Consider the following 23,898-nt stretch of genomic DNA (forward strand, 5'->3'; position numbering starts at 1 on the left):
GGGAGGAACAGGCTCAGGCTCAACCCTTCCAAGACTGAGTGGCTGTGGCTCCCGGCATCCCGATATAGCCAGTTGACTCCATCACTGACTATTGGGGGCGAGTCTTTGGCCCTCACTGAAGGGGCCCGCAATCTGGGAGTCCTCCTGGATAGGCAGCTGTCTTTGGAGGAACATCTGACGGCTGTTACCAGGGGGACCTTTTATCAGGTTCGCCTGATTCGCCAGTTGCGGCCCTTTCTTGATCGGGATTCCTTGTGCACAGTCACTCACGCCCTCGTCGCCTCTCGCCTTGACTACTGCAACGCTCTACATGGGGCTCCCCTTGAAGAGCACCCGGAGGCTCCAGCTGGTCCAGAATGCAGCAGCGCGGGTAGTGATGGGAGCAACATGGCGCTCCCATGTAACACCACTCCTGCGCGAGCTGCACTGGCTCCCGGTGGTCTTCTGGGTGCGCTTCAAGGTGTTGGTTATCACCTTTAAAGCGCTCCATGGCATAGGGCCTAGCTATCTCCGAGACCGCCTGCTGCTACCGATGACCTCCCATCGACCCGTGCGCTCCCACAGAGAGGGCCTCCTCAGGGTGCCATCAGCCAAACAATGTAGGCTGGTGGCCCCCAGGGGGAGGGCCTTCTCTGTGGGGGCTCCCACCCTCTGGAATCAGTTGCCCCCGGAGATAAGAAGAATCCAGGACCTCAATGCCTTCCGTCGTTCCCTGAAAACCTATCTTTTTCAGCAAGCCGGGTTGGTTTAAGAAGAAATTTTTAAAATTTTTAAATTCTTTTAATTAGTCTGTGATTCTTAACTTTCGGGCCAAAATTTATATATATTTTTAAATGTTTTAATATTTGTATTCTATGTTTTTTATCTTGGCTGTACACCGCCCTGAGTCCTCAGGGAGAAGGGCGGTATATAAATTGGAAATTAAATTAAATTAAATTAAATAATAGGGAAAGAGGGCAGGACACGCATCCCTGGGCCTCATGTCTATGTCCTGGAAGCAGCTGTTATTTTCATTGTGCCCAGGATTGAACCCTGGGCCATGTGATGGACTTGTGGAAGTGGTTTCCATTTTTTGGTGGAAAATGGTTGCTTCTGGGTCCCTATCACACGGGAGAGGGAGAAACTGCTCTCTTTCGTACCTTAACACTGTGCAAACTGCATTAAGGGTTTGTGGGTGCACTGAAAATGGTGGTTGCTTTCCGGAGATCTCCAAAAGAGAAAAGTGTGCGATGGCTGAGGGACATGTTGGGAATAGACCCAAGGCCCAATGAAAACAACCATTTCACATGTACAAGCTGTTCTGCCTTGGAAATGAACCTGATGATGAAGAGCTGTAGGAATATTGAGCTGAGGAGAAAAGGGATTGAGAATCTCTATTAGCAACTCCTGCCAGGATCTCTTTTTCTCGGAAGTGCCTGCTCGTTACCCTTTGATGGCTGTTGGGGGATAGCAGCACCACATTGCTGACAAAAGGGTTGTTGTAACCCTATTTGGTGATGACACATAAAAAAATTGAATAGTGAAAAATCTTTCATTTTTAATAATGCATCAAAAAAAAAAAAAAACTATCAGTAGCTTTTGACAAGGAAAAAATTGGGTAGTGTCAGTATTGCTATAAACATAGGGCCAGGCAAGACAGAGAGTTGCCACAAAGTGTGAGATGTGCAGTGAATAAATTTAATAATAAAATTGTAACATAAAGCCCTTTTCTCAATTATTGCTCCGTGTTGTGGTCTCCACACATACAGTGAGTTTCTCACGCACTACAATTTTTCAGCTACCTGTAATCTGTCTCTTGTGCAGTCTGCATCTCTATGACTAATCTGTCTTCCTCAGCTTCCTTTCCCTCCTCGTTATAAATTTAAAATTTGAATCAATCAGTTTATTACAGTCTTAGACCAGAGACCAGAACAAATAAAAACGCTCAGTAAATGTACAATTAAAAATTCTAGTATAAAATAAAAAATAACAACTACAATCTATAATAAAATCCAGTCTGTCAATTATATATGGTCTAACTATACTAAAGTTACAATCCATAAACTGTGTGGTCAAAATTTGAATTTGAATTGTATATCAATCCAGCCACTGTATCTCTCACGATGTGAGTCGCAGTTAGGCTTCTGCCTCTTAATTTATGGTTGCATTACTATCAGCCCCAGGCCTAAACTCTATGAAAATTTCTATGAACAACATTTCTTTATGCACAGTTAAACAATTAGAATGGCTAAACTATTTGTTTTGATGGGCATTCAGATTTCCTAATGGTGTGCCATCCATGGACTGACCTAGCACAACTGTGCTTATCCAAGGACTTCTTTTAAAGTAGCTACTGAGCACCAGTTGGGATGTTGAGATTTATAGACAGTCCTTGCTTACCTTTTTCCACTCAGCTTTCAAAGTTACAGTGGCCCTGAAAAAGAAGACTTACAACTTTTCCTCACAGTTGTGACCATCAGTTATTTGAAGGTGGCACTGGCTTATTTTTATTTTATTTATTTTTTATTTATTCATTTCATTTCATTTTATTTTATTTATATACCGCCCTTCTCCCGAAGGACTCAGGGCGGTGAACAGCCATAATAAAACAGTGTACAAAATAGAATTTAAAAGCAGATTAAAATAATTAAATCATAGGCCGAATTTAAAACTCTCATTTAAAACTAATTTGCAAAATTGGCTTGCATTTATGACAGTTGCAGTGTCCCAGAATCATGGACTCACTATTTAGAACCTTCACAATTGGCTTCCAACAAACCAAATCAATTGGAAATTGACAGGAAGTTGCAAGTCACAGTCATGTTACATTGCTCTGAGCAGACCACGGTGATTTGCTTAATGACCGCAGCCAGGAAGGATGTTGTAAGTTGACATGGTTAAGTGATGTCATACTTAATGACCACACCATTTAGAAATGGACATGACGGTCTCAATGGCTTTTGGTAAGCAGAGATTGCCTGAATTGGGATGTCACCAGTGTGAGACCAGGACTAGTAACAGGGAGACTTATCAAAAAGAAATCAAACTTAGAATCAAGGAGAAATTTCCTTTCAGTGAGAATCAGTGGAAACTCTTTGCCTCTAGAAGTTGTGGGTGCTCCATCAATGGGGTTTTTAAAGAGGAGATTGGACAGCCATTTGTCTGCACCGGTACTATAGGATCTCCTGCTTGGAGAGTTGTCTTCCAACTCTATGTAATTCTGTAAGAGCTTCATAAACATTTAGGGCTCAGCACATTCCTAACCTTCACAGGCTATTTAGTGTCACATTTCACATGGATCAGTTGCAAAGGTGGGTTTCTAGGAGTCGAAAAGGACTTGATAGCATTTAATCAGTGAAAACATCTTGCAAAATGATGCAAAACATCTTGCAACATTTTGCAAGAAAACATCTTGCAAAACGCCTTAGCAAGGACAAAGCGAGCGTGCTCTTTTGCCTCCTATCGGGAAATGGTGGTCACAGATCAGTGATTAGAAAGCCCTTAATAGGTACATGTGGTTGAGCTTAAAGGAGTTAAAACCATCGAGAACAGCATTGCTAGAAAGGGAGGAGAGGAACTTCTTCCGGATCACTCATGGGAGGAAGGTGGTGTGCCCAGTCGCTTTTGTGCTCTTCTCAGGGTCGAAGCAGCACGTGGAAGGTGAGTGGAGGGCAGATGGTAGGAGAGGCTGGGAGCAAGTCGGGCTGTTTGGTTTCCTCCATGATGTGGAAGCAGAGAAGCAACTAGGCTGAAGCATATCTGCTGCTGCTACATGTTCCTTCCCTCCCCAAATGCAAGCCCAGTAGTGCTGCACCCTGGGAAACTGGTGGCTGCAATTTTCTGCTGGTGGGAAGATTGAAAAAGTCTCCTTCAAGTTAAGGTTAATTCCTTGGGAACAGCTTGCCTCCAGAAGTTCTGGGTGCTAGATCGCTTAAGGTGGCGGTCGGCAACCTGCGGCCCTAGAGCCGCATGCGGCTCTTTGTCGGATGATCCCACCAGTGGTTGGCCCCGCCCCTCCCTCCTCGCCTGCCCTGAGAAGAGAAGGGCGACTGTGGCGGATGGAGACTCGCTTCGTAGTCCAGAGCGGGAGCGAAGCGCCCCTCTACTTGCCTCTTTTTTCCGGCCCTTGCCGCTGGGGGAGACGCGTGACTTTGCTCTGCGCCGAGACACTGGCTGGGCCGCCCGGCTGCAACCGATGCTGCGCCTTGTAATGGGCTCCGGGAGGAGACGCCCCAGCCGGTGTCTTCCCCATATTCCTCTCGCCGCCTCCGTGGCTGCTTGCTGGTCTTGCATTTAAACTTTAGCGCGCTGCACAATGGGGGAGACGGCCTCCCGTCCTCCTCCTCCTCCTCCTCCTCGTGGAGCCCATTACGACGCCGAGCATCGGCTGGGGCGGCCCAGCCGGTGTCTCTGGGCGGAGAAAGTCGTGCGTCTCCCAACAAGGGCCGGAAAAAAAAGAGGCAAGTAGAGGGGCGCTTCGCTTCTGCTCTGAAATACGGAGCGAGTCTCCATCTGCCCCCCCCCGCGGCCCTTCTCTTCTCCGGGCAGGTGAGGGAGGTTGCAGCCACAGCAGGAGGACGAGAGAGCTTCGTTTATTTGGAAACCTGAAATGACTCTTGATTTAAAATGAAATCATATGGTTAAAAAGCACCCAAAGAATAAGAAGACGAGCAGAAATAAATCGCCTGTTTTTGGAAATGGTTGAAGAGGGAACCAGCGCTCGAGCGCAGACACACACACACATCAGGGCATCTATTAATTAATCCCATGTTTGGCTCTGGGACAAATCACCCTGGTTAATTAGAGGAGATGGATCGTGGCTCCTCCTTGTTTGCAATATTCTGAAAAAGAATAAAAATAAAAAGAAACTTGAAGAAAAGTTCCAATAAAACTCATTTATTTGTTATAAAGAAAATAAAATACCTCACTAACTAAGAAAAGTAATTGCTACATTTTGGAAGTAATTCGGGCCAGTTGCTTTCCGTGGTATCCGTGGCAAGAGAACAAAGGAAGGAGTGTGTGAAGGAATGTGGGTGGATAGACATGCGTAATAGCTTTTGATAACAATTCTTGGCAAGGTACGGAAAGTCTGATAGTCCAGAAATGATGAGCTCAGCTGGGAAATAAAAAAACGCAGTGACACGAGAGAGAGAGAGAGAGAGAGAGAGGGGGGGGGGAGAAAGAGAGATGAGAGATGAGAAAAAGGGAGGGAGGGCGATGAAAAAGAGGGAGAAAGATGAGGGTCATTGTAGCATGTTCAGTGACCGTACTTCAGAAGTCCCTGTGGGTATGAAGATGCAGGAAAAGGAGTTGCACCAATTGAGGTATTACCAACCGCTTCATATTGATGATGGTTGCAGCATCCCACATTCATGAAGCCCATTAGTGACCTTCCCAGCTATCCTCTGACAAGCAAAATCAATGGGTATACTGGTAGGAAGTTGCAATTGCCTTTAAAAATCCACAGTGATTTCTTTAATGAGCAAAAGTGATCCTTCAAATCTTATAGAGGCTTTAGGCATCATTTCATCAGTTAAAGCCCCCAGATCTCTAAAATTAACTCAGAAATGTTAGACTGTAACCATTTTAGGACATTTTTCAGGTTGAAAACACGTGGATTTTCCACATATATACATTTGTTGGTCCGTGTATTTGTACTTCTCTCTGCATGCATATATCTGCAATTGGATATACCATATTTTTTGGAGTATAAGACGCACCTTTTTCCCCCCTAAAAGGGGGTGAAAATTTAGGTGCAACTTACATACCGAATGTAGCCCCGCCCACCCACTGGCCCCCACCCTTTGGCCTCTGCCTCCCAGCAGTTATTCCTTGCAAGCAAACAGCAAGAAAAAACAGCTCCTTTAAGCTTCAGCACAACCTGATTAGCAGAAGTTGATTAGATCGGCATCCTGACTCTCAGCTGATTTGCTCTCATCTGTTTTGGGCAGGGCTCTGTTGCTTGCTGCAAAGAGGTAAATTGCTGGAGCAGTTTTTTTTTTTCCTTGTGCTAATCAAGCTATGCTGAAAACGAAAATGAAAGTAAAGCAGGCTGTTTGCTCTTTGCTGCAACTAGGCAAAATTGCTCAGAAGCAGAGGGAGATTTCTTTTTCTTCTTTTCCTCACCAAAAAAGGTAGGTGTGTCTTATACTCTGGTGTGTCTTATACTCCAAAAAATACAGTACTTCCAGATATGCAGCCATGTGAAAAAGAAAGTACACCCTCTTTGAATTGTATGGTTTTACATATCAGAATACAGTAAAAATCATCTGGTCCGTAGCAATTATTAAAGGTAGGTAAACACAACCTCAGATGAACAATTGTTGTTGTTAGTTGCGAAGTCGTGTCCAACCCATCGCGACCCCATGGACAACGTTCCTCCAGACCTTCCTGTCCTCTACCATCCTTTGGAGTCCATTTAAGCTCAGGCCTACTGCTTCAGTGACTCCATCCAGCCACCTCATTCTCTGACATTGTTGTCGTCTTCTTTTGCTTGCAATCTTTCCCAGCATTAGGCTCTTCTCCAGTGATTCCTTCCTTCTCATTAGCTGGCCAAAGTATTTTGAGTTTAATCTTCAGGATCTGGCCTCCTAAAGAGCAGTCAGAGTTGATCTCTAAGACTGACCGGTTTGTTCACCTTGCAGTCCAAGAGACTCGCAGGAGTCTTCTCCAGCACCATAGTTCAAGGGCCTCAATTCTTTGGCGCTCAGCCTTTCTTATGGTCCAACTTTCACAGCCATACATTGCAACTGGGAAAACCATAGCCTTAACTATACGCACTTTTGTTGGCAGGGTGATGTCTCTGCTTTTTAGTATGCTGTCTAGATTTGCCATAGCTTTCCTCCCAAGGAGTAAGCGTCTTTTAATTTCTTGGCTGCAGTCCCCATCTGCAGTGATCTTGGAGCCCAGGAAATTAAAATCTGTCACTACCTCCATTTCTTCCCCATCTATTTGCCAGGAATTGAGAGGGTCGGATGCCATGATCTTGGTTTTCTTAATGTTGAGTTTCAAGCCAACTTTTGCATTCTTCTTCACCCGCATCAAGAGGCTTTTTCTGCATATCTTCCTTAAAACTTCCAGTGTTGGAGCATTCACATACGGTGCATTCAGAAAGTATCCGGCCTTCTGTTTTCATTTTGTCATGTTGGGGTACTGAGAGTATATTAATGAGAAAATATGAATTTAAACAACTGTAGAATCAGGCTGCTGCATAACAAAATTGACAAAATGAAGGGCCCCTGAATATTTTCTGAATGCATTGTAGATGAGCAGCAACAATCGCTTCTTTAAGGTCGCCGCTGACATCTTTACTCTTTGGCATTTAATACAACCTCAATGCCAGAGACTAGCAAACTCCTAGAACTTCGGTTTTTATAGAGCACTTGATTAGCAGCAATGGGCTGCTACTAAGCCTCTTCATACCTGTGGGAAAAAAAGGGTGTAATTTGTTTTTCTCATAACTGTATTTGATGATAACCTTTTTCAGGGCTAAGAATTTGTGACTGACACAAGTCAACAGGTGAATTTCATGATTGAATGGATAATGGAACTTGAATCCCGGTAGTCAAATGAGTCATAATTAATGTAAGAGGTAATTCTAACATTGTGGCATGTTTGCTTTTTCATTGTAACGTATACTTCTTTTTCACGTCTTCTGCAAACCGTTTACAAACAATAAAAGCTACATTTTCATTTGAATCTTACAGACAAAAGATGATGCCCAGCTCCATAGATGTGCCTATTGTGAGAAAAGGAGACTTCAAATGACAAGTGATCATGCAGGGCAGAATCTACCCTGGAAAACAGCAATACTAATTATCTGAATGAGGTAAAAGCTCAGGTCAGAACTGCCCCTTTTTGGTTCATGGAAGGACCCAAACAGGAGAGATGCCCTACATATGCTCCCAATGTGGTAAATGCTTTAGCAAAAATGGCAACTTAGTGATACATCAGAGGACTCACACAGGAGAGAAGCCGTATGACTGTCCTGATTGTGGGAAACGTTTCATTGGAAATTCCGACCTTGTGAGACACCAGAGGACTCACACAGGAGAGAAACCCTTTGAATGTTCTGATTGTGGGAAAAGTTTCAGTCTCAATTCCAACCTGATAAGACATCAGAGAACTCACACAGGAGAGAAACCCTTTGAATGTCCTGATTGTGGGAAAACTTTCAGTCAAAATTCCAATCTTACGAATCATCAGAGGACTCACACCAGTGAGAAGCCATACGACTGTCCTGATTGTGGGAAATGTTTCACTGGAAATTCCCAACTCGTGAGACACCTGAAGACTCACACAGGAGAGAAACCCTTTGAATGTTCTGATTGTGGGAAAAGTTTCAGTCACAATTCCAACCTAGTAATACATCAGAGAACTCACACAGGAGAGAAACCCTTTGAATGTGCTGATTGTGGGAAATGTTTTAGTCAGAATTTTGACCTGGTGATACACCAGAGGATTCACACAGGAGAGAAACCCTTTGAATGTGCTGATTGTGGAAAAAGTTTCAGTCAGAATTCCCACCTGGTAAGACACCAGAAGACTCACACAGGAGAGAAACCCTTCCAATGTTCTGATTGTGGGAAAAGTTTCAGTGAGAATTCCCACCTGGTAAGACACCAGAGGACTCACACAGGAGAGAAACCCTTTGAATGTCCTGATTGTGGGAAAAGTTTCAGTGAGAATTCCCACCTGGTGATACACCAGAGGACTCACACAGGAGAGAAACCATTTGAATGTGCTGATTGTGGGAAAAGTTTCAGTCAGAATTCCCGCCTGGTGAGACACCAGAGGATTCACACAGGAGAGAAACCCTTTGAATGTTCTGATTGTGGGAAATGTTTTAGTCAGAATTCTGACCTGGTGAGCCATCAGAGGACTCACACAGGAGAGAAACTCTATGAATGTCCAGAGTGTGAGAAAACGTTCAGTTCCCATTCTGACCTGTTGAAACATCAGAGGACTCACAGAGGAGAGAAGCCGTATGAGTGTCCAGATTGTGGGAAAGTTTTTAGCAGTAGTTCTAACCTTATGAATCATGTAGTTTTACACACAGGGGAGAAACCTTTCATATGCCCAGTCTGTGGACGATACTTCAGGTGTCAAAAATCTTTTATTGCACACAAGGAAATCCACATGAGGCAAAAGTTGATGAGTTTAGAGAAGGCCTGAATTAGTTTGTGATCTCCCATTGAAAGTGTAGGTTAGAAATTTACTAGTTGAATTCTGCCTGATTTTTTTTTTTACTGAAATGTGTCTCAGGATTAGGCCTGTAGATGGGGAGAAGAAATGGAAAATGTTAGTTTTTCAACGGCCCTTAAAACAAGTACCCCCTATCTTCTGTTCTCTCTTATTTGGCCGTTCAATAAATTTGTGAGTCGTTAAGCAGAACAGTGGTTATCTCAGGATTGCAGACATAGCACAGGCCCAGGCTTGCCTTCCAAAGGCCTCCTCTACCCAAACTTTCCCTCCCCTACAGGCATTTTCACTCCCACTGGGTCCCTGCAATCCCACTCCACTAGGCCTCACACACAATTGAATAGTGGAAAATGTTTCGTTTTTAATAATGCATTGTGTTAGAACTATCAGTAGGTTTTGACAAAGAAAAAATTGGGTAGCGTCAGTGTTGCTATAAACGCTATGGCCAGGCAAGATAGACAGAGTTGCCTCAAAATACGAGATGTGCAGTGAATATGTTTAATAATTATATTAATAATAAAATTGTAACCTAAAGTCCTTTTCTCAATTCTTGCTCCGTGTTGAGGTCTCCACACATAGTGATTTTCTAACATACTACAATTTTTCAGCTACCTGTAATCTGTCTCTTGTGCATTCTGCATCTATGACTAATCTGTATTCCTCAGCTTCCTTTCCCTCCTCGTTATAAATTTAATATTTGAATCAATCAATCAGTTTATTACAGTCTTAGACCAGAGACCAGAACAAATAAAAACGCTCAGTAAATGTACAATTGAAAATTCTAGTATAAAATAAAAAATAACAACTACAATCTATAATAAAATTCAGTCTGTCAATTATACATGGTCTAACTATACTAAAGTTACAATCCATAAACTCTGTGGTCAAAATTTGAATTTGAATTGTATATCAATCCAGCCACTCTCTATCTCTCATGATGTGAGTTGCAGTTAGGCTTCTGCCTCTTAATTTATGGTTGCATTACTATCGGCCCCAGTCCTAAATTCTATGAAAGTACCAAATTTCTTTATGCACACTTAAACAATTAGAATGGCTAAACTATTTGTTTTGATAGGCATTCAGATTTCCTAGTGGTGAGCCATCCATGTACTAAATGGCACAACTGTGCTTATCCAAGGACTTCTTTTAAAGTAGCTACTGAGCACCAGTTGGGATGTTCAGATTTATAGACAGTCCTTGTCACCTTTGACCACTCAGCATTCAAAGTTACAGTGGTGCTGAAAAAGAAGACTTACAACTTTTCCTCAAAGTTGTGACCTTCACAGTTATTTGGAGGGGCACTGGCTTGCATTTATGACAATTGTGTCCCACAGTCATGGACTCACCATTTAGAACGTTCACAATTGGCTTCCAACAAACCAAATCAATTGGAAATTGACAGGAAGTTGCAAGTCACAGTCATGTTACATTGCTCTGAGCAGACCATGGTGATTTGCTTAATGACCGCAGCCAGGAAGGATGTTGTAAGTTGACATGGTTAAGTGATGTCATACTTAATGATCACACCATTTAGGAATGGACATGCCAGCCCCAATGGCTTTCGGTAAGCAAAGATTGCCTGAATTGGGATGTCACCAGTGTGGTTGTGGACAGTATTTCTTGCCTTTTTCTTATTTAGAGTGGTAGACTTCCATGGCCAATAATGGTCCTTTAAATCTTGCTGAGACTTAGGATCATTTTATCAATTAAGCCTCACCTGTCCCTCTAAAATTAGATCAAAAAGTGTGACTGCACCCACATATATGTGTATATGTATAATCCATCCCCAGCACTTCCCACTATATTTGATAACCCTTTCTATGAATTTGTGATTGACATAAGTCAACAAATAAATTTCATGATTGAATGAATATTTGAACTTGGATCTCACTAGACCTGTATGTTGAAAATGAATTATAATTAATGTAAGAAGAATGCCAAAGAGCACCGTGGTGTATACTGAGGATCAGTAAAGTCAGGGTTCCAAGTAATGGACCCACAGAAAGCAAAACTCCAAGGCAGGTAGATTCCTCAAAGAATAGCTTTATTGGATATATCATTGGCACAGATCTGGTGAAAACCGACTCTGAAGGTTCCGGCAGTTTTCACCTAATTAAAAGTAAAAGTTTGTCACTTTCTCAAAACAATAAGTCACATGGTACAATCACGGCACTGTGTGGTTGCCTGGTGACATCACTCCGCCTTCCTCTGACCAGGTGTGAGAATGTCCTTGAGAATGTTCTCAAGAGAAAATATTTCGTTTTGGCTACAAAATCCCAGCTATCTCAAATCCCCTCCTCCCTATCCCCCAGCTCCAGTGTAGCAGCACTGAAACTATCAAGATGGCTTCAGTCAGGACAGTTGCAGGGTTGACAGCAGCATTAAAATGGGAAGCAAACCAAGGCAGAGTTAAAACCTTACGGTTCCTCCAGAAAAACTACAAACTTCTTCCCCAGCAGGTGACAGACAAGGAAGAGAAAACTCTTGCTAAGAAAGAAAGTTATTAAGTGAGCTTTACCCATTTTATGTTTCTTGCCACAATTATTAAGTGAATCATTGCAGTTAACTTAGTAACACATTTGTAAAGTGAATCTGGCTTTCTCATTGACTTTGCTGATTAGAAGGTGGCAAAACAGGCGTAAAACAGACCATTTCCATCAGCTCTTCTCTTTTTTTCCCCTTAGTGTCCTTTTGCCAGCATGCGCTAGGCAGGCAGTAGCGATCTTTATATGGGCTTTTATTTTGTCAGCCCGGGGTGCGGGGGGAGGCTCGGAATGGTATGTTAGAAATCACCCTGTCCCTGCAGCATCAGCCCGTCAAGCCTAGCAAACAAGGTGCCAGCTGTAACCACAAGCAGAGAACAAAAGGGGCAATGGAGCTTATCCTAAGTAGAGGTTGGTTAAAACTGAAGCTTTAAACAGGAAAAGCGGAGGGGGGGATATAGATTGAGCGCTTTGATAGGATGCTGTGCTGAAAAACAAACAGCAAATGGGGGTTTTGGGGAGAGGGATAAGCTGCATGTTTTAAACAGGAAAAGGGGAGGGGGGAAATGAGTCTGTGTAGGGGGATAAAAGGACTGACCTATGCCTTGTCACACGTTCACCTTTGTTGCACCCGTATTTGCACCGTATTTGTTAATAAAATCCTTTGCTACTTTCAAGTTATTGTCTCGGGTAGTTCCATATGCAAACATGCACTGTTTAACACAACATCTATAGAAGAGGTTGTACTTGGCTCAACGGCAGTAACTGCGAGAGAGATCTAGGAGTTCCAGTGAACAATCACCTCAGGTATGAGCTAGCAGTGTGCTCCAGTTGCAGAAAAAGCCAATACAGTCCTAGTCTGCATCAACAGAGGGATAGTATCAAGATCCCATGAAGTGTCAGTACTGCATTCTACCGTACTAGTAAGGCTACACTTGGAATATTGCGTCCAGAGGAGAAGCACAGAGGAACTTCCACTACTGGATCATTCATGGGAGGAAGGTAGTGTGCGGAGTGGCTTTTGTGCTCTTCCAAGGATTGAAACAGCAGCTGGCTGGTAAGTTGAGGGCAAGTGGGAAGAGAGTCCAGAAGCAAATCTGGGTGTTTGGTTTCCCCACAGCGTAAGAATCAGAGTGTATAGCATAAAATATAGAGTAACAGACTCAAAGGTGCTTTTTTTTCAAGAGGCAACTGGACTTTCTGGTTTTTCTTTGAAGAAGTGTTGCTTGTCATCCAGAAAGCTAAACATCTTCATAGAAACACCAGAAAGTCCCGTTGTTACTAGTACCACTCTATAAAGCCCTATTAAGACCACACCTAGAGTATTGCATCCAGTTTTGGTCACCACACTAAAAAAGATGTTGAGACTCCGGAAAAAGTACAGAGGAAAACAACCAGGATGATTAGGAGACTGGAGACTAAAACATATGAAGAACGGTTACAGGAACTGGGCATGGCTAGTCTAGTGTAGAGAAAGATCAAGGGAGACATGATAGCAGTGTTCCAATATTTGAGGGGCTGTCACCGAAAGGAGGGGGTCAAGCTATTTTCCAAAGCACCTGAAGGCCAGACAAGGAATAATGGATAGAAATTGACCAAGGAGAGATTCAACCTAGAAATAGGAGGAACTTTCTGACAGCGAGAACAATCAACCAATGGAACAGCTTGCCTTCGGAAGTTGTGGGAGCTTCATTGCTTGAGACTTTCAAGAAGAGATTGGACTGCCATTTGTCAGAAATGGTATAGGGTCTCCTACTTGGAGAGTTGGTGTCTTCCAACTGTATATAATTCTGTAAGAACTTCATAAACATTTAGGGCTCAGAACATACCTAAGGTTCACAAGCTATTTAGTGCCACATTTCACATGGTTCAGTTGAAAAGGTAGGTTGCTAGGAATCGAAAAGGACTTGATAGCATTTAATCAGTGAAAACATCTTGCAAAACGCCTTAGCAGAGACAAAGCGAGCGTGTTCTTTTGCGTCCTATCGGGAGATTGGCAGTCACAGATCAGTGATTAGAAAGCCCTTAATAGGCATATGTGGTTGAGCTTAAAGGAGTTAAAACCATAGAGTACAGCAGTGCTAGAAAGGATGGGAGGAGAGGAACTTCTTCCGGATCACTCATGGGAGAAAGGTGGTGTGTCGAGGGGTTTTTCTGCTTTTCTCAGGGTCGAAGCAGCATTTGGAAGGTGAGTGGAGGGCAGATCGTAGGAGAAGCTGGGAGCAAGTAGGGCTGTTTGCTTTCTTCCCTGATGTGGAAGCAGAGAAGCAACTAGGCTGAAGCATATCTGCTGCTGCTACATGTTCCTTCCCTCCCCAAATTTTGAATCCACTGGTGCTGCATGCTGTGAAACTGGTGACGGCAATTTCCTGCTGGTGAGAAGATTTAAAAAGTCTCCTTCAAGTTAAGATTAATTCCTTGGGAACAGCTTGCCTCCAGAAGTTCTGGGTGCTAGATCACTTAAAGTCTTAAAGAAGAGATTGGACATCAATTAGTCCAGACTAACATAGGGTCTCCTGCCTGAGCAGGGAATTGGACTAGATAGAAGACCCCCAAGGTCCCTTCCAACTAGTGTTATTCTGTTATCGACTTGCTGTTTTCTTGGCAACAATATCTGCATCTGCTTTCTTACTTCCAAGTCCACAAGCACAATATTTCCTATTGGTGCCCCATCCGTGTATTAAGCAGGTTCAACTGTGCTTAATCCCGTACTTTGTTAAAAAAAAAAAAGCTATTGGGGACCTATTGGGATGTTTAGTTGTATAGGTGGTCCTCACTTACCACTTATTCCTTGAGCTTTCGAAGTTACAATGGCGCTGTAAAAGCATACATTCATCTTGTATACCCAAATTTGTGGTCATGGTAGCACATTCGGTAACCCACACTTCAGAAGTTCCTGTGGGTATGAAGAGGCAGGAAAAGGAGTTGCACCAATTCTGGTGTTACCAACCGCTGCACATTGATGATGGTTGCAGCATCCCAAACTCATGATCCCCATTAGTGGCCTTCTCAGCTATCCTCTGCCAAGCAAAATCAATGGGTATACTGGTAGGAAGTTGCAAGTTATGTGTAATTGCCTTTAATCCCACAGTGATTTCTTTAACGGGCAAAAGTGATGCTTCAAATCTTGCAGAGACTTTAGGCATCATTTCATCAGTTAAAGCCCCCAGATTTCTAAAATTAACTCAGAAATGTTGGACTGTAACCATTTTAGGGCATTTTTCAGGTTGAAAACACGGATTTTCCACATATATGTATACATTGTAGGCCTGTGTATTTGTACTTCTCTCTGTATGCATATATCTGCAGTTGGATAATCTATCCCCAGCACTTCCAGATATGCAAAAGGAAGTACACCCTCTTTGAGTTGTATGATTTTACATATCAGAATACAGTAAAAATCATTCAGTCCTTAGCAATTATTAAAGGTAGGTAAACACAACCTCAGATGAACAATTGTTGTTGTTGCGAAGTCGTGCCCAACCCATCACGACCCCATGGACAACGTTCCTCCAGGCCTTCCTGTCCTCTACCATCCTCTGGAGTCCGTTTAAGCTCACACCTACTGCTTCAGTGACTCCATTCAACCACCTCATTCTCTGTTGTCTTCTTCTTTTGCCCTCAATCTTTCCCAGCATTAGGCTCTTCTCCAGTGATTCCTTCCTTCTCATTAAATGGCCAAAGCATTTGAGTTTCATTTTCACGATCTGGCCTTCTAAAGAGCAGTCAGGTTTGATCTCTGGGACTGACCAGGTTGATCACCTTGCAGTCCAAGCAGGGCCGGATCTAGATGAAAAGAGGCCCTAGGCTATTCCACTTATGAGGCCCTTTCACCTATAGTGAAAGTGTAATTTTAATTTTGCTAACAGTTTGAATGTAGGCCCCTCTTGATCTTGAGGCCCTAGGCTGAAGCCTAGTTAGCCTATAGGAAAATCCGGCCCTGAGTCTTCTCCAGCACTATAGTTCAAAGGCCTCAATTCTTTGGCGCTCAGCCTTTCTTATGGTCCAACTTTCACAGCCATACATTGCAACTGAGAAAACCATAGCCTTAACTATACACACTTTTGTTGGCAGGGTGATATCTCTGCTTTTTAGTATGCTGTCCAGATTTGCCATAGCTTTCTTCCCCAGGAGCAAGCGTCTTTTAATTTCTTGGCTGCAGTCCCCATCTGCAGTGATCTTGGAGCCCAAGAAATTAAAATCTGTCACTACCTCCAATTCTTCCCCATCTATTTTTTTTTTTTATTTGCCAGGAATTGAGAGGGCCGGATGCCATGAGCTTAGTTTTCTTAATTTTGAGTTTCAAACCAACTTTTGCACTCTCCTTCACCCACATCAAGAGGCTCTTTCTGCATATCTGAGGTTGTTGATATTTCTCCCTGCAATCTTAATTCCAACTTTTGATTCATCTAGCCCCACCTTTCTCATGATGTGCTCTGCATATGAGTTAAACAGGCAGGATGACAGTATACAGCCTTGCCGGACTCCTTTCCCAGTTTTGAACCAATCAGTGGTTCTGTGTCCAGTTCTCACTGTTGCTTCTTGACCTGCATATAGGTTTCTCAAGAGACAAATAAGATAGTCTGGTGGTCCCATGTCTTTAAGAAATTACCACAATTTGTTGTGATCCACACAATCAAAGGCTTTAGTATAGTCAATGAAGCAGAAGTAGATGTTTTTCTGGAACTCTCTAGCTTTCTCCATGATCCAGTGTATGTTGGCAATTTGATCTTTAATTCCTCTGCCTCTTTGAACTCCTGCCTGTACTTCTGGTAGTTCTCGATCCACATACTGCTGGAGCCTAGCTTGTAGGATTTTAAGCATAACTTTACTAGCATGTGAAATGAGTGCAATGGTGTGATAGTTTGAACTTTTTTGGCATTGCCTTTCTTTGGAATTGGAATGTAAACTGACCTTTTCCAATCCTGTGGCCACTGTTGAGTTTTCCAAATTTGCAGGCAAATTGAGTGTAGCACTTTTACTGCATCGTCTTTTAAGATTTTGAATAGCTCAGCTGGAATACTGTCACCTCCACTAGCTTTGTTGTTGCTCAGATTTCCTAAGGCCCATTTGACTTCACATTCTAGGATGTCTGGCTCAAGGTCAGTGACCACCCCATCGTGGTTATCAGGGACGTCAAGCTCATTCTTGTATAGTTCTTCTGGGTAATTTTGCCACCTCTTCTTAATCTCTTCTGCCTCTGTTAGGTCCCTGCCATTTTGGTTCTTTATCATGCCCATCTTTGCATGAAACGTTCCCTTCATATCTCCAATTTTCTTGAAGAGATCTCTGGTCCTCCCTATTCTATTGTTTTCTTCTATTTCTTTGCATTGTTTATTTAAGAAGGTATTCTTATCTCCTCTAGCTATTCTCTGGAATTCTGCATTCAATTTGGTGTATCTTTTTCTTTCTCCCTTGCCTTTCGCTTCCCTTCTTTCCTCAGCTTTTTGCAAAGCTTCCTCAGACAGCCATTTTGCTTTCTTGCATTTCTTTTTCTTTGGCAGGGTTTTAGTTGCTACCTCTTGTACAATGTTGCAAACCTCCGTCCATAGTTCTTCAGGCACTCTGTCTATCAGATCTAATTCCTTAAATCTATTTATCATCTCTACTGTATATTCTTTTGTGACCTAGGCTCACTTAGTCATTACAGAACATAATTAGTCTCAAACAAAACTATTTTATTATAACAGCTGAGAATTACTTCATTCCCAGCTTAATCCAAATTAATTCCAAAACTAGTTCTTCAGAAAAAGTCCTTCGGGCTTAATCACAAACCTTTATCTTCTTTGGCACCCTGCCAAAGGCCTTTCTTGGCAAAGCCCCATGAAGTTCAGAAACAAGAGACGCTTGCTTTCCTACAAAGAGCCCAAGAGCCTTTGCTGCTCTTTTAAGCCTTACAGGGTGGCGGGGAATCATCTCCTGGCCTTACTCCTGAGTCATCTTTTTTGCTTTAACTGCTCTTGCCTTCTGGCAGCTCTGCGCATGTGTGCATTAGGAACAGGCTTCTCCTGTTCCTCTGCCTCTCTGCTGTCCGACTGTGGAGGCTCCGGAGTCCGCACATCACTCCCAGATTGCCCTGGCCCCATCTCTGCCTCTGACGCAAAGCCCTTGTCCGGGCCTTCCCCAGACTCCAGGACTGGCCAATGGTCCTCCCCAACCTCCTCACTGCCCGACTCCGCTGCTAGCTCCGCGGGCTGCTGGTGGACCACAACATATTCATCAGGGATATGATTAAGTTCATATCTGAGTGGCTAGTGCTTTTCCCTACTTTCTTCAATTTAAGTCTAAATTTTGCCACAGTCAGCTCCTGGTCTTCAGGACCCTGAATAGTTTCCGAATGCACTGTAGATGAGCAGCAACAATTGCTTCTCTAAGGTCCCTGCTGATATCTTTACTCTTTGGCATTTAACACAACCTCAATGCCAGAGACCAGCAAACTCCTAGAACTTTGGTTTTTATAGAGCACTTGATTAGCAGTACTGGGCTGCTACTTAGCCACTTCATACCTATGGAAGAAAGAGGGTGCACTTTGTTTTTCTCTTATCTATATTTGATGATAACCCTTTGCTGGGCTAAGAATTTATGACTGACACAAGTCAACAGGTGACTGTCATGATTGAATGGATAATGGAACTTGGATTCCGGTAGTCAAATGAGTCACAATTAATGTAAGAGATTATTCTAACATTGTGGCATGTATGCCTTTTCATTGCAATGTATACTTCTTTTGTTCACATCTTCTGCAACCCTTTTACAAACAATAAAAGCTACATTTTCAATTGAATCTTACAGACAAAGATGATGCCAAACTCCATAGATGTGCCTATTGTGAGAAAAGGAGACTTCAAATGACAAGCAATTATGCAGTGGAGAATCCCCTCTGGAGAACAGCCATACTAATTATCTGAACGTGGTAAAAGCTCAGGTCAGAACTGCCCCTTTTTGGTTCATGGAAGGATCGACATAGGAGAGATGCCCTACAAGTGTTCCCAATGTGGTAAATGCTTTAGCAAAAATGGCAACTTAGTGATGCATCAGAGGACTCACACAGGAAAGAAACCATTTGAATGTCCTGATTGTGGGAAAAGTTTCAGTTGGTACAGCAGCCTATTGATACACCAGAGGACTCACACAGGGGAGAAACCCTTCGAATGTCCTGATTGTTGGAAAAGTTTCAGTCAGAATTCCAACCTGATAATACACCAGAGAACTCACACAGGAGAGAAACCCTTTAAATGTACTGATTGTGGGAAATGTTTTAGTCAGAATTATGGCCTGGTGATACACCAGAGGACTCACAGAGGAGAGAAACCCTTTGAATGTCCTGAATGTGGGAAAAGTTTTAGTCAGAATTCTGACCTGGTGAGCCATCAGAGGACTCACACAGGAGAGAAACCCTTTGAATGTCCTGATTGTGGAAAAAGTTTCAGTTACAATTCCAGCCTGGTAAACCATCAGAGAACTCACACAGGCGAGAAACCCTTTGAATGTCCTGATTGTGGGAAACGTTTCAGTCAGAATTCCAATCTGAGGAATCATCAGAGGACTCACACCAGAGAGAAGCCATATGACTGTCCTGATTGTGGGAAACGTTTCATTGGAAATTCCCACCTCGTGAGACACCTGAGGAGTCACACAGAAGAGAAACCCTTTGAATGTTCTGATTGTGGGAAACGTTTCATTGGAAATTCCCAACTCGTGAGACACCTGAAGACTCACACAGGAAAGAAACCCTTTGAATGTTCTGATTGTGGGAAAAGTTTCAGTTACAATTCCAACCTAGTGATACATCAGAGAACTCACACAGGAGAGAGGCCCTTTGAATGTTCTGACTGTGGGAAATGTTTTAGTCTTAATTATGGCCTGGTGATACACCAGAGGACTCACACAGGAGAGAAACCCTTTGAATGTCCTGAATGTGGGAAAAGTTTTAGTCAGAATTCTGACCTGGTGAGCCATCAGAGGACTCACACAGGAGAGAAACCCTTTGAATGTTCTGATTGTGGGAAAAGTTTCAGTTACAATTCCAGCCTGGTAAGACATCAGAGAACTCACACAGGAGAGAAACCCTTTCAATGTTCTGATTGTGGGAAAAGTTTCCGTCACAATCCCAACCTGGTAAGACATCAGAGAACTCACACAGGAGAGAAACCCTTTCAATGTTCTGATTGTGGGAAAAGTTTCAATGAGAATTCCCACCTGCTAAGACACCAGAGGACTCACACAGGAGAGAAACCTTTTGAATGTTCTGATTGTGGGAAAAGTTTCAGTGAGAATTCCCACCTGTTGCTACACCAGGCAACACATTCATGAGAGAAACTGAATGTCCAGAGAGTGGGAAAAGTTTCAGTTACTGTTCTCATCTGATGAAACACCAGAGGACTCACACAGGAGAGAAACTCTTTGAATGTTCTGATTGTGGGAAAAGATTTAGTCAGAATTCCAACCTGATGAGACATCAGAGAACTCACACAGGGGAGAAATTGTAGTGAGTATCTAGATCAGAGGTCTTCAAACTTAGCAGCTTTAAAGCTTGTGGACTCCCAGAATTCTCTAGCCAGCTATGCTGGGAGTTGAGTGCACAAGTCTTAAAGCTGCCAAGTTTGAAGATCTCTCATCTAGTGTCTGAAAATTTTCAGTTCCCATTCTAATCTGTGAAAATACCGGAGGACTCATATAGGAGAGAAGCTATTTGTGTGTCTGGACTGTGGTAAAAGTTTCAGTTCCCATTCTGACCAGAGGACTCACAGAGGAGAGAATGAGTGTCCATATACTGTGGAAAGATTTTAGTGCTAGTTCTAACCTTATAAATTATGTAGTTTTACACACAGGGGAGAAACCTTTCATATGCCCAGTCTGTAGACGATACTTCAGGCGTAAATCATCTCTTATTGCACACAAGGAAATCCACATGAGGCAAAAGTTGATGAGTTTAGAGAAGGCTTGAAATTAGTTTGTGATCTCCCATTGAAAGTGTAGGTTAGAAATTTACTATTTGAATTCTGCCAGATTGTTTTTACTCAAATGTGTCTCAGGATTAGGCCTGTAGATGGGGAGAAGAAATGGAAAATGTTAGTTTTGCAACGGCCCTTAAACAGCTACTCCCAACCTTTTGTTCTCTCTTATGTAGCCGTTAAATAAATTTGTGAGTCGTTAAGCAGAACATCTGTTATCTCACGATTGCAGACATAGCACAGGCCCAGGCTTGCCTTCCAAAGGTCTCCTCTACCCCAACCTTCCCTCCCCTACAGGCATTTTCACTCCCACTGGGTCCCTGTAGTCCTTAGGCCTGACTCCCATCCCACTAGGCCTCATACCCTCCTCCTCCTTATCTTTTGAAGATCTCTGAACCTCAAGTTGGTGAGGAAGGCCAGGACACGCATCCCAGGGCCGGATGGCTATGTCCTGGAAGCAGCCGTTATTTTCAGTGTTATTTTCAGTGATTCAACCCTGGGCCATGTGATGGACTTGTGGAAGCAGCTGCCATTTTGTCACACCTCCCTCAGGGCCAAAATGGCGGCTGCTTCTGAGTCATTGTTGCATGGGAGAGGGAGAAACTGCTCTGTTTCGCTTCCTTAACACTGTGCAAACTACATTATGGGATTGTGGGTGCACTGAAAATGAGGGCTGTCTCCAGGAGGTCTCCAAAAGGTAAGTGTTTGATGGGTGAGGGGCATGTTGAGGCCCATTGAAAATAGCAATGTAAAATTTCAAATGAAAAGCTATTCTGCCTTGCAGATGAACCTGATGATGAAGAGCTGTAGGAATATTGATCTGAGAAGAAAAGGGATCCTGGCTTTGATCACAGGACCTCCAGGTTTATTAGCAACTCCTGCCGGGATCTCTTTTTCTTGGAAGTGCCTGTTTGTTATCCTTTGATGGATGTTGGGGGATAGCAGCACCAGATTGCTGACATAGTTGTTGTAACCGTATTTGGTGGTGACAGAGAAAAAAATTGAACAGCGGAAAATCTTTCGTTTTTAATAATGCATTGTGTTGGAACTATCAGTAGCTTTTGACAAAGAAAAAATTGGGTAGTGTCAGTATTGCTATAAACGCTAGGGCCAGGCAAGACAGACAGAATTGCCTCAAAGTGCGAGATGTGCAGTGAATAAATTTAATAATAAAATTCTAAAACGTAAAGCCCTTTTCTCAATTCTTGCTCCGTGTTGTGGTCTCCACACATACAGTTAGTTTCTAACGCACTACAATTTTTCAGCTACCTGTAATCTGTCTCTTGTGCATTCTGCATCTCTATGACTAATCTGTCTTCCTCAGCTTCCTTTCCCTCCTCATTATAAATTTAAAATTTGAGTCAATCAGTTTATTACAGTCTTAGACCAGAACAAATATAAACACTCAGTAAATGTACAATTAAAAATTCTAGTATAAAATAAAAAATAACAACTACAATCTATAATAAAATTCAGTCTGTCAATTATACATGGTCTAACTATACTAAAGTTACAATCCATAAACTCTGTGGTCAAAATTTGAATTTGAATTGTATATCAATCCAGCCACTCTATCTCTCATGATGTGAGTTGCAGTTAGGCTTCTGCCTCTTAATTTATGGTTGCATTACTATTGGCCCCAGTCCTAAATTCTATGAACTTACGACATTTCTTTATGCACTGTTAAACAATTAGAATGGCTAAAATGTATCTGTTTGGATGGGCATTCAGATTTCCTAGTGGTGAGCCATCCATGGACTAACCTAGCACAGCTGTGCTTATCCCAGGACTTCTTTTAAAGTAGCTATTGAGCACCACTTGGGATGTTCAGATTTATAGACAGTCCTTGCTTACCTTTTTCCACTCAGCTTTCAAAGTTACAGTGGCGCTGAAAAAGAAGACTTACAACTTTTCCTCAGAGTTTTGACAATCACAGTTATCTGGAGGTGGCACTGGCTTGCATTTATGACAGTTGCAGTGTCCCAGAATCATGGACTCACCATTTAGAACCTTCACAATTGGCTTCCAATAAATCAAATCAATTAGAAATTGACAGGAAGTTGCAAGTCACAGTCATGTTACATTGCTCTGTGCAGACCATGGTAATTTGTTTAATGACCATCACAGTTATTTGGGGGTGGCTATATTTCTTGATTCTCACAGGTAAAAAACTAAATGTCAAACCCCAAGCCTAGCAAACAAGGTGCCAGCTGTAACTGCAAGCAGGGAACAAAAGGAGCACTAGAGCTTATGCTAAGTAGAGGTTGGTTAAAACTCTGAAGCATTAAACAGGAAAAGCAGAGGGGGGGGGCTATAGATTGAGCGCTTTGACAGGCTGCTGTGCTGAAAAACAAACAGCAAATGGGGGATTTGGGGAGAGATAAGCTGCATGCTTTAAACAGGAAAAGGGTAGGGGGGAAATGAGTCTGTAGAGAGATAAAAGGACTGACCTATGCCTTGTCACACATTCACCTTTGTTGCACCCTTATTTGCAAATACGTTAATAAAATCCTTTGCTACTTTCAAGTTATTGTCTCGGGTAATTCCATATGCAAACATGCACTGTTTAACACAACATCTATAGAAGAGGTTGTACTTGGCTCAACGGCAGTAACTGCGAGAGGGATCTAGGAGTTCCAGTGAACAATCACCTCAGGTATGAGCTAGCAGTGTGCTCCAGTTGCAGAAAAAGCCAATACAGTCCTAGTCTGCATCAACAGAGGGATAGTATCAAGATCCCATGAAGTGTCAGTACTACATTCTACCATACTAGTAAGGCTACACGTGGAATATTGCGTCCAGAGGAGAAGCACAGAGGAACTACTGGATCACTCATGGGAGGAAGGTGGCTTTTGTTCTCTTCCAAGGATTGAAACAGTAGCTGGCAGGTGAGTTGAGGGCAGGTGGGAAGAGCGTCCAGAAGCAAGTCTGGGTGTTTGGTTTCCTCCATGGTGTAAGAATCAGAGGGTATAGCATAAAATATAGAGTAACAGACTCAAAGGTGCTTTTTTTTCAAGAGGCAACTGGACTTTCTGGTTTTTCTTTGAATAAGTGTCCCTTGTCATCCAGGAAGCTAAACGTCTTCAAAGAAAAACCAGAAAGTCCTGTTGCCTCTTGAAAAAAAGCACCTTTGAAACAGGTTGATATCTTTCCCAAGAGAAATAAACTGTGAGGGGGAATCTAGGAGTACTAATAGACAATGACTGAAGTACGAAATAGCAGTGTGCTGCAGCTGCAGAAAAAGCCAACAGTCCTAGTCTGTATCACTAGGGGAATAGTAT

General features: G+C 42.8%; 3 protein-coding genes across 4 annotated transcripts in view; all 3 read left to right on the plus strand.

Moving 5' to 3' along the window:
- Positions 1–18,504, plus strand: part of LOC148115791 (uncharacterized) — a 38,999-nt gene extending 20,495 nt beyond the window's left edge. Inside the window, exon 4 of the mRNA XM_087884453.1 lies at positions 18,456–18,504. The gene's annotated coding sequence lies outside the window, so the exon portion shown is untranslated. The remainder of the gene's footprint in view (positions 1–18,455) is intronic.
- On the plus strand, positions 3,499–9,714 carry LOC117673531 (uncharacterized). 2 transcript variants are annotated; one of them, XM_060691344.2, is made up of 2 exons: positions 3,499–3,639; positions 7,686–9,714. In XM_060691344.2, exon 2 carries the CDS (start codon positions 7,867–7,869, stop codon positions 9,151–9,153), a length of 1,287 nt encoding a protein of 428 aa, XP_060547327.2. In that variant the 5' UTR covers positions 3,499–3,639; positions 7,686–7,866; the 3' UTR covers positions 9,154–9,714. The 2 variants fall into 2 exon arrangements, with proteins under 2 accessions (XP_060547327.2, XP_060547326.2); XM_060691343.2 differs by lacking the exon at positions 3,499–3,639 and adding an exon at positions 7,466–7,570.
- Positions 18,505–18,634: 130 nt separating the features above from the next.
- Positions 18,635–23,143, plus strand: LOC117673533 (uncharacterized). The gene has a single exon (XM_087884395.1). The coding sequence runs from the start codon at positions 18,636–18,638 to the stop codon at positions 19,974–19,976; it is 1,341 nt and encodes a 446-aa protein (XP_087740521.1). The 5' UTR covers position 18,635; the 3' UTR covers positions 19,977–23,143.
- The last annotated feature ends 755 nt before the right edge of the window (positions 23,144–23,898 follow it).

This window comes from Pantherophis guttatus, chromosome 2, assembly GCF_059756535.1.
Source record: "Pantherophis guttatus breed Tessera chromosome 2, ASM5975653v1, whole genome shotgun sequence".
NCBI classification, from domain to species: Eukaryota; Metazoa; Chordata; class Lepidosauria; order Squamata; family Colubridae; genus Pantherophis; species Pantherophis guttatus.

Excerpts from the sequence above, each read along its gene's own strand:
- LOC117673531 (XM_060691344.2), top strand. The coding sequence starts at position 7,867 with ATGCCCTACATATGCTCCCAATGTGGTAAATGCTTTAGCAAAAATGGC.
- LOC117673533 (XM_087884395.1), top strand. The coding sequence starts at position 18,636 with ATGCCCTACAAGTGTTCCCAATGTGGTAAATGCTTTAGCAAAAATGGC.